Source organism: Papilio polytes, unplaced genomic scaffold (genome assembly GCF_000836215.1).
Source record: "Papilio polytes unplaced genomic scaffold, Ppol_1.0 DF821544.1, whole genome shotgun sequence".
Classification (NCBI taxonomy): domain Eukaryota; kingdom Metazoa; phylum Arthropoda; class Insecta; order Lepidoptera; family Papilionidae; genus Papilio; species Papilio polytes.
Window position 1 is genome coordinate 508,772 of NW_013527660.1, and position 16,254 is coordinate 525,025.

The 16,254-nt window shown below is 38.2% G+C and overlaps 1 protein-coding gene across 2 annotated transcripts in view; it reads right to left on the reverse strand.

Annotated features, from left to right (window-relative positions):
* The window catches only part of LOC106108401 (potassium voltage-gated channel protein Shaker), a 105,767-nt gene that overhangs the window by 15,481 nt on the left and 74,032 nt on the right, over window positions 1-16,254 (reverse strand). For both annotated transcript variants that reach the window (XR_001225936.1, XM_013289562.1), the window contains exon 2: window positions 4,148-4,265. Coding sequence is in view for 1 of the 2 variants with exons in the window: in XM_013289562.1 (XP_013145016.1) it covers window positions 4,148-4,265 (118 nt within the window). In the remaining variant the exon portion in view is untranslated. The remainder of the gene's footprint in view (window positions 1-4,147; window positions 4,266-16,254) is intronic.

The window sequence follows — 16,254 nt, forward strand, 5'->3', positions numbered from 1 at the left end:
CTACCGAAGTCGCCATGCCTATTCAAGTTAAGCGACCGTAATGTCAACTCAGAACGGCAGCTTGGCTAAAGTGGTATACTCATGTCAAGCCTCTCAGAAAGCTTTACAGCATTTCAAGTAGGGAATTAGTTTAAAGTCCTCACAGTAAGTATATTAATTTAATTTCTTCTGACAGTGATGTGAAAATTTCCGGTACAAATTTCATATATATATTTTCTGTTGTGACCGTGAATTCGTGTGGACCGATTTACGGTACAAGGATATGAGTTATGATTACACTTGGGACATACCAAAGATGTTCAGCGTTTATGGTAGTCAACTGATTATAAAACGTTAGTATTTATTCTTTGATTTACTTACAATTTTCATTAGAAAAAAAAAGAAACAATCATTTTTGCAGTCAGGTTTTGTGATATATGATTGGCAAAAGTTCAACCGCGATCTAAAACGCCGACCAGCAAGCGTCGGTGAGGCACTCGTCAAATTACAAAAATAGTTACCCGCGAAAGATGAGGATGAAAAAAAAGTATAGGAAATGGATTTCACATATGCTAACGACCTTTAGAAAATACTAGCGATGAAAAGTAAACACAAGGAAAAGTACGGTAATGTAAAACAAAGCTATTGCTTTTTAGCACGATTTATAGAGGCGGCGGAGAAATACGAGGAGCCACATGCAACGGCCACCGGCCGACAATAAATTCTTCATGACTCCGAGTCAGGGCCGAGTGGCAACAGGTGGCGCCGAGGGCGGTGGAACACTCATTCACTAATGGCACATACGTCACCATTACACAAAAAAACATAATTGCTCTATGTGTTCGCACTGCTTTCGATATAATCATATATAGTTAAATCCACTTTTAAGATAGAAGTCGATGTAAAATTAAGTCTTTACAAATATTTAATTTATTCGCGGACAAATACACGTTAATCAAGTTACTCGGTTATGATCTTGTTTATTGGATGTTTATGTAACGCACAGCATAAGACTACATACTAATTTTAGCAATTCCTTTTTGCGCGGAAGAATGTAAAAACGGAAACTCGTTGAAATTTGTTGGCTGGGAATCAGATAGAAAGATAGCTTCGTCTTCTAGAAACAAAAACAATTCAAATATGATTATTGCCACAAGCAAATCCATAACTACGAAACTTTCTTCTAATCAAGTGACTTCTAATTTATTTTCTCCAACTCTCAATTTCTCTCTCATTACTGTTGATTTGTAAACTGAAATCTAAAATAAAACAATTCAGCGTCTCCTCAGTTTAACTATTTAATTAGTCGTAAAGCATTTACCAATGAATATCCGTAAATATGAATTTCTTTGAATTATAAGCGATTCATTAAATTTTCAAAACATAAACCACACAATAGCCTTGAAACGTCTCTCATTTTCAAACTGGCTGAAGTTTAAGTAATAAATGCTTTCGTAACCTATACGAAGCATACTGGCAATTATTTCGAGCTGCAGCTCTAAATTACAAAAAAAATTGGTGTAATTAATAAGGCCTTCCAATTTTGAAGTTCAAAGTGTTGAAAAATGGTACGTCATGACAAAGTTTGTTGCACTAGAAATAGCTTGTTTGACGTTCACACGCGAAGGTTTCCATTTATTGATTGACCATTTCTTGTATTTTCAAGGAGCGCGAATGTAACTAGAGGACCGAACTTAATCACGTCAAGTGCTGAGAGAATGTTCCAACTTATTAACATAAATTATCAAAGCATTTCTCTGGTTAACTTGTATGAGCTTAGTAATAAAAAAATGTAATAGTTGTTGATTAAATTAGTGTTTCTAGAAAGGACGACGATGAAGCGAAAGCGCGGTAAGCGGCTACGTATACTATAAAACATTTGCGATACCTGACCTAGTTAGATGACGTCGAAAAATAGTGTTGAATCTCGGGTTCATTTTCCACTATTGCGTCAGTGCGAATTTTGTACATTTCACTTAATATTTTATATCTGCCGCATTACTCAATAAAATATCTATTTCTTACAATTTAATTTAAATTGTAATACGATAAATCTTAATTTGCAGCTAAAGGTTATAATCTGAATCAGCAGTTTGTCTAAGCTTTGTTATTACAACTACTGGAGAGTCAAAAGCCTGCGACCGATGAATAAATTAAATTTAGGACCCCGCATGAGCAGCGGTGGTGCTCGGTCAATTTCTTTCGGCGCGGATGTTGCTCTGCGGTTGGCAATGGATCGCTCCAAAAATACATTTTATTGTGCGTTCACCAAGGGCGGCCGAGGTGTGTAGTGCACCCGAACATCGAACGCCGATCAACTAATCAACGATTTTAAGAAAAGATTTAATAATCTATATTAAAATAATATCAAGTACCGTACCACAGGTAAAACGTAACATTAAATATCAGATACTTAAATTCTTATTTTTTAATTGTACTCGTACGTGGCAAGAATCAAGTTCGCTTTAGAATATCAGAACATCATTAAAATCTTTGCAACATCGCACAGCGGACCAACATACAAACATTGATTTACATTAATATAGCTATAGCAGGAGCATGACGCCGTAAATCCGACCGCGAATGGTTCCTGCCTTTAAAGTTTTATTACGCTCCGTGGAAAGACGTGTACGCATGCCGACACATCGTAACGTGGCTCGCACGCCATTACGCACACAATCGCTTCGTCTCGCGACCGCACGTGTACTCTGTTTCGTTCGCTCCTGCTTCCATCACCGGTTTGAAACTACTTCTCTTCTTCCTAGTGTATACGTTGGCCTTGCCCTCGACCATTAGCCTCATATCGCATACGCTCTCTACAATTGTGTAAATTATGAACTTACTGCTATCACATACTTACATGGCCACGACTTTGTTCGAGTCTGTCAATAAAATTGCAGACAATTTTAAGTCAATCGTTTACTTTATTTATCACACAAACGAAATCTTTTCTTTATAATAAAACATTAATTCGACAGTTACGGATGCACGTTATAAACATTAAATTCAAAATTTGTTTACACTTATTTCATTTACGAGTACGATGTTTTTAAAATCAAATTCTTCGATTTAAAATATGTGAGGATGAATCGTTTGAAGTAATCCGAATAACTTTTTAATAACTCAGAAATAATGCAATTTTTTTAAAAAAATAGACTACCCAAATGATGTTTTACAAAGTTTTTTAATCTGAGTCTAATCAATTATAAAAAAGAAAATTAAAGAACTAATCTTTATAGAAAGATTTATTAAATCATAATTTTCGATTCCATGTCACGTCAAAAGATTGCGTTTGTACAGTAATGTTGGCCACACACCTTAGGTTTTATGTAATGATTTTATCTTACATAAATGTTAGGTTTGATGCGCATGGAAACCCCAACGTGTGTGGCCTGTATAACGGTCGCGTCGTGCTTGCGCCCAACACTAGTTCAATGCAATTTGCAAGAAGCGTGAAATGAAACCGCTCCGAATTTATGGTTATGACTTTACAACGGATCTTGTAAAGTTCGGACGCGCTACATGCCCCTACTATGAGTTAAACAGCTAATAAACGTGTTATGCTATTTACTACCTGGCCACGCCGCCTTGAATATTATTACATGTACTACTTTATGTCTTACTCATTTTAGCTTAACATTAAATTGTCAACAAATCAGAAGTTACAGTACCTACAAATACCACCACACCTCCGTGCATTGTACTATCTAAATAACTTAGCGTAACTATTACAAGAAGCGTCGATAACTTCCATCAAACAATGTGATATTCGGTTACCTTCTGAACATGCCTCATCCATGAATGGTAACTCTGAGATACTTTAACAGTTGGCAAATGCAACGAGTAAACACCTTCGCTTTAAATACTTCGTATACGAACTGACAAACTTAATTGGTGCTATTTATGAGTTGCCCTAGCGATAGCTATTTCGATTGTCTCATATACATTGCATGTCTGTCAATCATATTTTTCACATGCAAGGTGTGCTACCAGAGGACTCAGAATCTTTAAAAGTGAAATTAAGTAGGTAATCTACACTAGTAAACCATACGTACTGATCATACTGGCATTGTTTGCCAGTAACCCGTTTAGTTTATCGATTATGGTTCTATTTCTTTTTTAAATTGGCCTGGATATGTAATGGTAAAATATTAAAATTAGAACTTACGTTTATAACGACCCGCTCGCAATAGTCGTGATCGTGCTGGATTGGTTCGAACGTCACCACTCCCCCTTGGGGTGGTCGATTCTGTTCCTCCTCCGGATTGTATAATTTGGGTAATGACCTGAAACAAAACAACAAAAAATTACAATTCATTCGACTATTAAACTATTAATGCATAAAAGAAACGTCAAACGACTCGGTACATGTCATCATCATCATCATCCACTTGCCCTTATCCCTTATGGAGGGTCGGCACAGTAATATGTATATGTAACAAAAATAAATTTATTAAGAAAAGGGAAAAAACTAAAAAGGAAATAGAACGCAAAATGTCAAATAAAACCACATGTGGTATTCACTCTTGATTGTTAGTACGAGTAGTATTGTAAGTTCCGAACAGTAGTATCAACTTTCTTAATGCAATAAATCTTATTATTCCTAACTTACATACTATATTCTCTTCTTGTGTCAGTAAATTTTTAAATTTATTGCAACAAATTTTTAAATTTACTGCAACAACAACACTTGCTTTTGTACAGTATGTTGTATACTCGAAAGTATGTTGGATCGTAATGAGATAAGAAGCAGCGACAAGTGTCAATCCCAATACGTAGATGCTTGTAGATAACAACCACTTCGGGTGTAGCATTGTAGGAGCGGCGGACGGAGGGCGGCGGGCGACGGGCGGCTCTTGGCCGCCGGTGAGAGCCTGAACGTGCTCAAAGCTCGCTACTCGAGGACTCTCCAAAATTTCTCTCCGGTAACGAGTTTTCGTTGTCGCGATTACTCTAAATCCATTAACCTTTTAATAGCGCTGACGCTTCAACGATTAGCGCTAAGTGATTTGCCATGTCCACTTTATTTTTGCGCAAAATAAGTAACGTAGCTGAAACGACGACTGAATAACTTGTCACTTTTATGATTTCCATTAACTTTCTTCTTTTCAACGTAACATTATAATTCTGAGCATGTTAGCAAAGGAAAATTCCTAAGTGGTACCAGTCAACGCGACTTCGCATTTCTGATTCAATTACTAAGTAATGGATATTTATTTTTAAAGCACTTTAACTTGTTCAATCATAAACAATGATGACTTTACGTTCTTATAAAGCTTTTTATTCTTAAGGCAAAGAAAGCTGGCTTTATAACATTATTTTATTATTTACATTTACAACTTTATTAAATATGACTTTGTAATGAGACTTTGAGTAAACGTAAACATTTACGAATTTCGAATTCGACTCGAGCTTTTACTAGTGTGACATCATAAACTGCAGAGTAAAGCAGACGTTACACTAGCCAGTACAGCCACTGGCATGCGCAGGATGCGCAGGTAGCGCTTGCTAGCTTAATACCGAGTCATCCTGTCTCATACAATATCGTTGCTATTTTACTGGTAAGTACAAAAGCATTTAGCCAAAAGCAAGTGCCAATAGTTGACTTGCCAGTTACTACCCCATTTAGCTAGCATGTACATTTTCACCTTAATAATCAGCAACTATTTAACTAAGTAAAGAGGCCATAAATTCTTCGAAATCTCAAACCTGAAAATATGCGTTCAAATTTTATTTAATGTTTTTAAAATGTTTGCAATAAATGGTTACTCTACTAAAATTCAAAATTGTCTCATTATAAAAGTTTTAGTTTAAGAGTACTGTAGTTTTCATTAAATTGCTTCATTCAAGCTTCTTTTTTATCTTAAAGTAAAAAAGGGGCAGTTGTTTGCAAGACGCCGGCGATAGCGGCGCCGGTCGCAAAGGAATTTTGCAAAATAAAAGAAACAATCTGCTTTTACATTTTTGAATGCAGCCTTTTATAAAAGTTTGTTAAAACTAGCTCTTCCCTCAGAGATTATTTATTTTTATCGTCGTCGAAAAATATGAATCGCCTTTTAAATCTTGATATAAAAGAATTGTGTAAATAAATTTTAAAATAACTCAAAGTAGCTTACTTATTATCTCATTGTTCATTTGTCACAACATTTTCTTTAAATTCTGTTTTATACTATAATTTATTTTAGAAAATATCAGTTTCTTAGATTTATGTATAAGCGAAATAAATGTGTAATATATCTAACTTTCCCATCGCTGAATAATTTTCCGCGAACGGAAATTTGATTTTATTGCCATTATATTAATGACCCGGTACGTCGTTAAACTGCGTCCAGACCACCGGAGGACGGGCAGCAGCGTCCCTTTCAAAAACGGTGGAGAAGTCTGCGATCGCCAACCCGCCTGCCAAGCGTGGCGATTATGGCAAATCCCCCCAAATGATGGCCACTAGAAAAGTACGGCCCCCAGTACCCGGCGGCCCCGCAGTTCCTGGTCACGGTAGCGGCCAGGGTAACGGCGGGGCAGGGGGTGCTAAGAATCCCCGGTTAGGATACGGCTACCACACACGACGACCTTTGGCCCTGGCAACACTAAACACGCGCACACTGCGGACGGACGAGAGGATCGCGGAGCTGGAAGAAGAATTGAGCAGGTTGCGTTGGGACATTATAGGGTTATCCGAAGTCCGAAGAGAGGGGGAGGAAACGATAATCCTCAAGTCCGGCAACTTGTTCTTCTTCCGGGAGGGCGACCAACAGTCGCAGGGTGGTGTCGGGTTTATCGTCCACAAGTCCCTCGTGAACAATGTGGTGAAGATCGAGAGTGTGTCGACGAGGGTTGCGTACCTGATACTCAGAATATCCAAACGGTATTCGCTGAAGGTTATACAGGTCTACGCACCGACCTCGACACACTCCGACGATGAGGTGGAAACTATGTATGAGGATATCTCACGAGCCATGCATAGTTCCAAAACCTTCTACACCGTTGTCATGGGGGACTTCAACGCGAAACTGGGCATTCGGGACGGAGACGAGCTACGAATGGGAAAGTTTGGATATGGACGGCGGAACCACCGGGGACACTTACTGGCCGGCTTTATGGAGAAGGAAGGACTCTACATGATGAACTCCTTCTTCAAGAAGCAAGGGCACAGGAAGTGGACCTGGATGAGTCCGGACGGTGCTACCAAAAATGAGATTGACTTCATCATGTCGACAAAGAAGCAAATATTCAATGATGTCTCAGTGATCAACGCGGTGAAAACCGGGAGCGATCACCGAATTGTCCGAGGCACATTGAATATCGACGTCAAGCTCGAACGATGTCGACTGATAGAGTCTACACTCCGGCCAGCGCCCGTTCATATCCACAATGCCGAAACCTTTCAACTCGAACTCCGAAACCAGTTTGAATGCCTGGGAAGTAGCGTGGACGATCTGAATGACGGGTTCGTGCATGCTTTGCAGTCGGTGGGTTCTAAGTTCTACAAGAGCCACCGTAAAAGCTCGCCCAAGAAACTCTCAGACCACACTCTCGGACTCATGAAGGAAAGGCGAGACATGAAACTACACTCTTCAGATGATGCTGAACGGTATCGACGGCTAAATAGACAGATCTCCACGAGCATAAAGCGCGACATACGCCGATTTAATACCAATCGGGTTAAATTGGCTATCGAGCGAAATCAGGGCTCCAAAGTGTTTTCGCGGGATCTGTCTATTGGGCAAAGTCAACTGTTGAAGCTGAAGACTGGAGAGGGTAGAGTTGTGTCCTCCAAACCTGAACTCTTGAGTGAGGTTGAGAGGTTCTATGGGCAGCTCTACGCAACGCAGGAACCTGTCACAGATCTGGTCGAAGATCCCAGAGCCAGATTAACCCGACATTACACCGAGGACATCCCGGACGTCAGTCTCGACGAGATTAGTATGGCCCTGAAACAACTTAAGAACAACAAGGCGCCGGGGAATGACGGAATCACCGCAGAGCTATTGAGGGCAGCTGGAGAGCCGGCACTGAACGTTCTTCAGAAGCTCTTTAATTCCGTCATTCTCGAGGGACATACGCCAAAGGCATGGAGCAGAAGTGTGGTGGTACTGTTCTTCAAAAAGGGCGATAAAGCCCTCCTGAAGAACTACAGGCCCATCTCACTTCTGAGCCATGTCTACAAGTTGTTCTCAAGGGTCATCACGAACCGTCTCGCTCGCAGATTCGACGACTTCCAGCCTCCCGAACAAGCCGGTTTCCGTAAAGGCTTCAGTACCGTAGACCACATACATACGCTGCGGCAGGTAATACAGAAGACCGAGGAGTATAACCTGCCACTATGCTTAGCGTTTGTGGACTACGAGAAAGCCTTCGATTCGGTCGTGACCTGGGCGGTACTGCAGTCACTCCAGAGGTGCCGAATTGACTACCGGTACATCGAAGCGCTAAGGTGCTTGTACGAAAACGCCACCATGTCAGTCCGAGTACAGAGTGAGGACACAAAACCAATCCATCTGCAGCGCGGTGTAAGACAGGGTGATGTCATCTCCCCGAAACTCTTCACCGCGGCGTTGGAAGACGTTTTCAAGGTCCTCGACTGGAAAGGACTAGGCATTAACATCAACGGCGAGTACATCACGCACCTGCGTTTTGCCGATGACGTTGTAGTCATGGCTGAGACCATGGAGGGACTCGGTACAATGCTCGATGAGCTCAATAGAGCCTCCGAACGAGTGGGTCTGAGGATGAACATGGACAAGACGAAAGTCATGTCTAATGTTCATGTTTCACCCACTCCCATAACCATCGGAGGCCATACTCTCGAAGTTGTTGACGAGTATGTCTACCTGGGACAAACCATCCAACTAGGTAGGTCCAACTTCGAGAGGGAGGTCAATCGCCGAATCCGACTCGGATGGGCAGCGTTCGGGAAGCTGCGGGGTATCCTCTCGTCCCAAGACCTCCCGCAGTGTCTCAAAACGAAAGTTTTTGAGCAGTGTGTGTTGCCAGTGTTGTCCTATGGAACTGAGACGTGGCCCCTCACTGCGGGCAACATTAGGCGGCTCAAAGTCACGCAGAGGGCAATGGAGAGGGCAATGCTCGGAGTTTCTCTGCGAGATCGCGTTAGAAATGATGTGATCCGCAGCAGAACCAAGGTAACCGACATTGCCCGAAGAATTGCAAACCTCAAGTGGCGATGGGCTGGCCATATCGCCCGCAGAACAGACGGCCGAAGGGGCCGCAAATGGCGTGGCCCTGTGGTGGTCCTGGAATGGCGGCCACGGACAGGTCGACGCAGCGTGGGTAGGCCTCCCGCAAGATGGACCGATGATCTGGTCAAAGTTGCGGGAGTATCCTGGATGCGGGAGGCACAGGACCGATCATCGTGGCGATCGTTGGGGGAGGCCTATGCCCAGCAGTGGGCGTCATATGGCTGAATGGATGGATGGATATTAATGACAGTACATGTCACCAACACTATCACAAAGACCTTCACACACCTTCAGTTTCAACTAAACAGTCGATCTGTGTAGTGCAAATGTTCATTGCAACTGGTTTATGTTGCGGCTTAACGAAATAAAGAAGTTTTGCATCATACTATAAATATATTGTTACTTTGATGTAAATCAATACAGAGTTATATTCACAGAATCTTAAACGCGCGTATCTCAAACGGCGGATCAAATTATTCATCTATATATAAATTCGCGCGTGCCGTAGTAAAATCTTTTGTGATACTTTGATTTATTGCAGTAATACGGAGATGCGGAAGCATATCGCGATCGGCAGCGGTTTTAAACAACCGATAACAAGGCGGGATTGCGTATTACAAAAAAAGTTAGAAAATGTTTAAAAAACTACAGCTGTTATGGAAGCGTTACCATGTGGCGGCGGAAGCCAGTCTGAAGAAAATGATAGGGGGAAAAATCAATTTACGTGGCGATTGGAAAAGCTGCCTACAAGAAGTTTGTTCAATGACGCGATGAGTATTTTAAATTATATGAAAATGTTTTGAAATCATTCATTGTTAGTAAAATTATTCGCAATAAACATTAGTAATAATTATTGTTATAAATGTAACAATGGAAACAAAGCGCATGTTATGTTTTAGCGATCTACACGATTATGCAGAGCAGTTCGCGTAACATGCGAAAATAATGCCTAAGAGGCTATAGGTAAACAGCTTGTGGTTTCGTAAATACGAGTATTTTACGCTTGTGATACGTAAAGCCGTTTTCATCCAGCCTCTAAAATAAGGTTATTCTAATAATAACCGAGTGCGCTGTACGTAATGCGGATTTGGAGAATCACAATAAACACATACACGCACACACAGGCACACACGTGCGTTCACACGTCGACCGTGGGAGAGCTTCACAGATTGTGACACGGATTGACAAGGGGAATTGGCCAGCATTTCAGCAGCCAGTTGCCGCAACGCAACGACCTGACGCTACATGTTCAATTTTTTTCTTACGTTACAAAAGCATACAGAAACAAACGTTTACCAAAAACTGATACATAAAGTATTGCTGCCGTTAGCTTCAAATTTATACATTGCATTTAATTAAAGAATTAGTTTAGTCATAAGAGAGAAGATCATTTCACAGGTGACGAGCAAAGTGAGCCTCTGTTAAAACCTACATTATTAATATATACGATAAAATAAACGGTAGGACTTTATATAAAAAAATCTATGAAGATAGAAAAGAAATATGGTATCTGTTACATACCAGTTTTATGCGTTGTTACAAAGAAGAACGAATGAATGAATTACAGCTCTATTTTAATCTTGTTATGATGCATACCAATGAATGAATTAGCATTGAATGTTATTTAAATATTTATAATATTTATAATATTTAGTAGAACAAATGAATGACTGCATAGACTGGCATTCCCCGTTCAATTAGATGGTCAATGATCCACGATCATTCTTTAGCACAGCGGGGGCGAGTGACGTCGTTGTGGAAGACGTCAGCTATTGTTTTAATCTACACGTCACAACCAGATTGTAGATTTGGCCAAATCAATACACTTTGACGATGTTAAAAGGTAAACTCACGGCTACCTAATGGAAAAATAAATGACCATATCCTCTGATAGAGGTAAATGATGCTATTTTGTAATGTGATTTTTGACTATTTAGAAGTAACCTAGGTTTTAGTTTTAGCCCTTGTTTCCATCAGATGCTGAACATTTACTTATATAATATTCAAAGAATTATGTAAATATGAAATGACCACAAGATGTATAAGACGGACCTTTCAGAGGACAGTTTATGGCTGAAGAATTGTTTTTTCCTTGAGAAGATATAAGCTCAAAGTGTTAACGTAACGAAGAAACTTTTTTAATGGAACGAAGCTGTTAAAAGTTTGCTTGTTGGGTGAAAGTTTTAAATGAAAGTTTCTCATTGTTAAATGAAGGAACAATAGAATCCTCGGGCTTTGCCGTGTTAATCAAAACTTACTATAAACTTGGAAGCTAGATTGTGTTTGATGCAGTCTTATAAGATTACCGTTGAATGGTACTTCTGTGTTTTATAGTTGAAACAATTGAAAGAGATGAATATCATAATGGGTTCTCACAACCATGCAAATAAAAAACATGTTCTTAAGCCAGTTTTTCAATATATAACGAGTAAGATACCATGTTACGACAGAGGAAAACCACGGTTACTTCACGTAGCATAGTCCAAGGCATAAAATAGTGTCCGCTAAGATAATTTCTTACATTTCATGTATTCTATTGTTGAATGTATACACGACATAAAAAGTAATTAATACACCTTTCACATACAAAGAGTTTGAAAGCATAAGTCATAGACATACTCAAAAACAATGTAAGTACCAAACAATGTAATAGATTTGATATAAAATATAAAAAACAAGTAAATGTGTATTCGTTATTGGAATCACAAATAAACAGGACTAAAATAAATAAATAAACCTTACGAAAGCTATTTACAAACATTGATATTGCGAGCTTCAAGAGGCCTTACAAATAATTTCCTCCGGCAAAGTTCCGTTGAAATGTTGATCCGATGAATTGTCCCTCGATACTTTTTAAATGATATTTTTTTATCCTTGTTTTCTTTCAATTGCTTTTAGATTGCTTTTATTATTTGTTCAGATTTTAACAAGTAAGTGATGTTTATTGAGATATAAATAAAATTCTTTGAATCGAAATCGAAATTGTCTAACGAGAAATTTTGTTAGCATTTTGTAAGATATGTGAGAGTGACGGTGGGAAAAAGTATTGTTATCTGGCAAATATATCAATATAATCTTCACATTGGAGTACAAGGCACGTCTAGCCATGAGCCGTGTATAATAAAAAAAAGTGTAGGTATCCGACAGAAATGTCAAATAAAAAAAAATATTACTCTTCCACTCTATTCAACTCCGAAGTAGTTTAATTTTTAACCAGTTTATACAAACTCGACTGGTAAAACTTAATGGCATCAAAAACATCAAAAGCTATGTCTATAGCTTTTGATGTTGCAACTCATTGCTTTTCATCAAAATTTTTGGATTTTTCATACAATGCAAAGAGATAACGATTAACGATTATCTCCTCAAATATTTCTTTATACATATGTTTCACTTATGTTAAACCCATAGAATAGATCAAAGCCCTTTCTTTCTTAATACGCAATTCTGTGTTATAAAGGGAGTTTCCCGTTGGACCGATGGGTTAAACAAACTATTAACGCATTAGGCATTTTCTTTACATTGAGTCGATTAATTGTATGGATTCGATCGGCTTTCGATCGATCGGTGGGTCTATCGGCCCAACGGGAAACACCCATTATGAAACTACCCATCTTTCTTAATTTATTTTATTGAGAGATCAACGTACTCTTATCAAATCACAAATGATATTTTGTTATTAGTTTGTAAATGATTTAAAAATTAGCATTTTATTTTGTGTCGCACTAGTCACCAGTCACGTGTCAATTGTGCTCGAGGCGACACTCTGTTGTGTTATCTAAAATAGCATAACCCAGACGAAGGTTACCTAACGCAACAATTTTAATGTGTTTCCTTCGATGTGTTGGCGATATTTTTAAATCAGTAACTAAAGCATCAATGTACTGGATTTTATTTAAAACTGAAACCGGTTAACGTCTTCAGCTGGATAATGTCCAGAGTGCTGTAAGTATGTCGCGAATTCATAATTATTTTGCAGCTGGAAGCCATTTTGGTTGTGGATATCTCCAAAACATATTGCTAGCAATCTCCACTCCCGATTCTTGAAATAAATAAATAACACTTTAAAGCAGCAGAATAGAGACCTTGGAAATTAAAGCAAAACAAAAATAACAGCGGGAACGATAAATCAAATTTCGATGAGACTAAGGAAAATGTTATTTTATCACCTTACTTCACTTTGATGTTAATATTTGCTTTGTTCGTACACGGGTGGGTCTTGTGTACAGCTTAGCAGACGACACTCCACACCGAGTAAACCAAACTCAAAGTGACATTCTATATCAAAGACTAAGCGCTCAAAGGTTTGTTAGGTCTTTAGAAGTAGAAACTCATTGAGCAATTGCGCATTCAGAGACTGAGCTTGTTATATTTATAATATTATTTTACTAAGCATTATGATGTGCTTTTAAAAATGATGAAGATCTTTAGTCGCGTTAATTGCTAATTTAACATATAACTAATTTGGATTACGCTAATTTATCGTTATCGATAATATAATAGAGTTACAGATAGTACTGGTATAACCGTTTACTGTAAAGGTTATGTCAAATTGAATACAAAAAAACTGATTGAGTATTTACTGTTAGCAATTATTAGAATGGCTTATTTTAATGCATATGTATTTGTTACATTAATTTAAAAAATAATTTTGAAACTGGGAAAGAATTAATGTGATTTGAGATACTTTGGTAGGTAAAAGATTCTGCGCTATACTGCTCTATCCGCACTGCGGATATGATTTGCGGACAGGTATCTGTTTTGGCTCAGCAACGCGCAACGATTTCAAACACCTATAAACCAAATATCTCAATCTCAAGCGTCCTAACTAATAGAACAATGAAAATTTAATAACAAATTCTGTTAAAACGATGACGAAGTATGAAATAGGTATATCTTTCACGTTGCAGTATTCACGGCCGAAGTCAATAATTGATATCGAACGAAAGATTTTTGCCGATATCGATTCGAAAATCTGCGTAGCAATCGAAAATACATCTATTGTTTAATCGATGGAATAATTGTGCTACCGTTCAAAGAAAGCATTTGCTTTGAATTTTCAAGAAAGTAATTTCCGTTCGTTTTTTTGGTTAGTTAATGAAGCACGTATGCTACATTAATGAAAAAACTATCTTTGTCTTCAAGTTGCCTTGGCTTTGTAGCGTTTAATTTTACAGTTTCGGAGTTCGCTGAATGACGTACGGTCTAGTTGGGGGATAACTTGTAAACATTTTAGTGGAACGTACGTTCCGCTATTTTTCCGCTGTAACCTGTCAAAATATTGTTGGTAATTACAAACGGTGTGAATTTAGCAGTCGTGATACTTGTAAAGAAACAAAGCCAAGTGAACTAGAGAGAGTTTCTACTGCCGAAACATTTGTACTAAATAGTTATTTTTGTCTACAAGGAAAAGCGCAAGTTCTTCAAAATAACATAAGATGAGGATACGAAACAAAACAAACTTGTCAAATTGGCCTATCAAATAAGATTTTTTTTTTAATTTTATAGTAATTCGAAACTATCCATATCGCGTTCGGTAATTTAAATATCGAGCATAGTACGGATTTACAATTATCTACATAATTATGTCGTGTCATACTCATAAGCTAACTTCAAAGTTTTTAATTGCCGAAATTGATTTTTCCAATTTCCCTAAAGTTAAAGGCCTACATGTGACGTAATCGTTTAGGTAAATCTTACGACCTCATTTTGCCTATATAGTCTATAAATAAAAAAGTTAAGTGACTCGCGCACAACGCTTCAGGGTAAAACAAAGGATCAAAGGGAATCTCCCGATAGCAGCACGGCTTTGACGACCGTAACCTGGTAATGCATTAAAATGATATGTAAGTGGGCCAAATAGTTGCGTAACTTGTGAATGTAATTGCGCAGTCGTCGCTTAAACCTGTGTCTACATAACCTATACGATAATTTTCTCTCTCGTCGACAATATGTGGTAATGGGAACATGCTGTCACATAGAGTGAGATAAGAGCATAATGACAATAGAGATGTATTTTTATGTTAATCACAGGTATTATTACTATTTAGAAACTGTAACATATTTTTTTTTTAAATTGCACTTTTTTACCTTTTAAGTATTTTTTTTCATGCAACGTTGTTAAAAGGGAAATGGGTATTTTGTTGAACTTATTTTGTTATTGAACTGCGGTCTTTAGCTTAAAACTATTGGTCTCGTAAAGAATTATAAGTATTTTTTAATGAAATGTCTATTTTTCGTTTACAGACTTTAAAATATCAGTCTGATGTATCAACTTACATTCGAAAATTCTAGTTATCATAGTTATTTCAATTTCAATAGCTGATCTTTGCCAATTCGTTTTTAGCAATTATTCGATGGGCGATGACATATTTAACAAATTTATATTTAAAGTTGAAACATATTTTTGTTTACATCACGAATTTAAACGTTTATTTAGTTCAATGCTATATTTTATTATTGTAATTAAAAATAGTATTGTGAATGCGGTTTTAGTACACGCGTAAAAGAAAATGTGTTTTTAATGAAGTATTAAATTATGAGAATGTTATGAGTTATTTCGCTTGGAATAATATGTGTTGGTCCGGATGAGAGCTATATTCCGGCGTATTATCGAAGTGTACCCGACGCTTCAGTGGGTACAGCGTTTTACGACCGTTATCATCGATATTTTGGCAGCTCCCTACAGCCAAGCAAACTTCGCTACACATATCACTGCGTCTTATCCGTAAGAGTTTACCCGCTTTTGATGATAATTTTGTGTATTAATACCAGGAATCTAATAAAACAGAGAAAGAGTAATTTAAGCAATGAGCCTTTTTGTAAATCCTTTTTGCGTCGATGCTGAAGAATTGAAGGTATTTAAATATTTGAGTTTATAAAAATAGATTTGTCAGTAGAATTTTGTCGTGCAGTTAGGGAATGTTAGTGACGGCCAACGACGGCACTCACCAACACATGTCGAAATATTCCATAATAATCTGTTTGAGTTGCATGTGTAGGCAGAGAAAAAGATCAACGCGCGTGCAGCTCTCCCAGAGCGATCGGCGTTTGGCGATTGGCGGCCGTCTCCCACAAG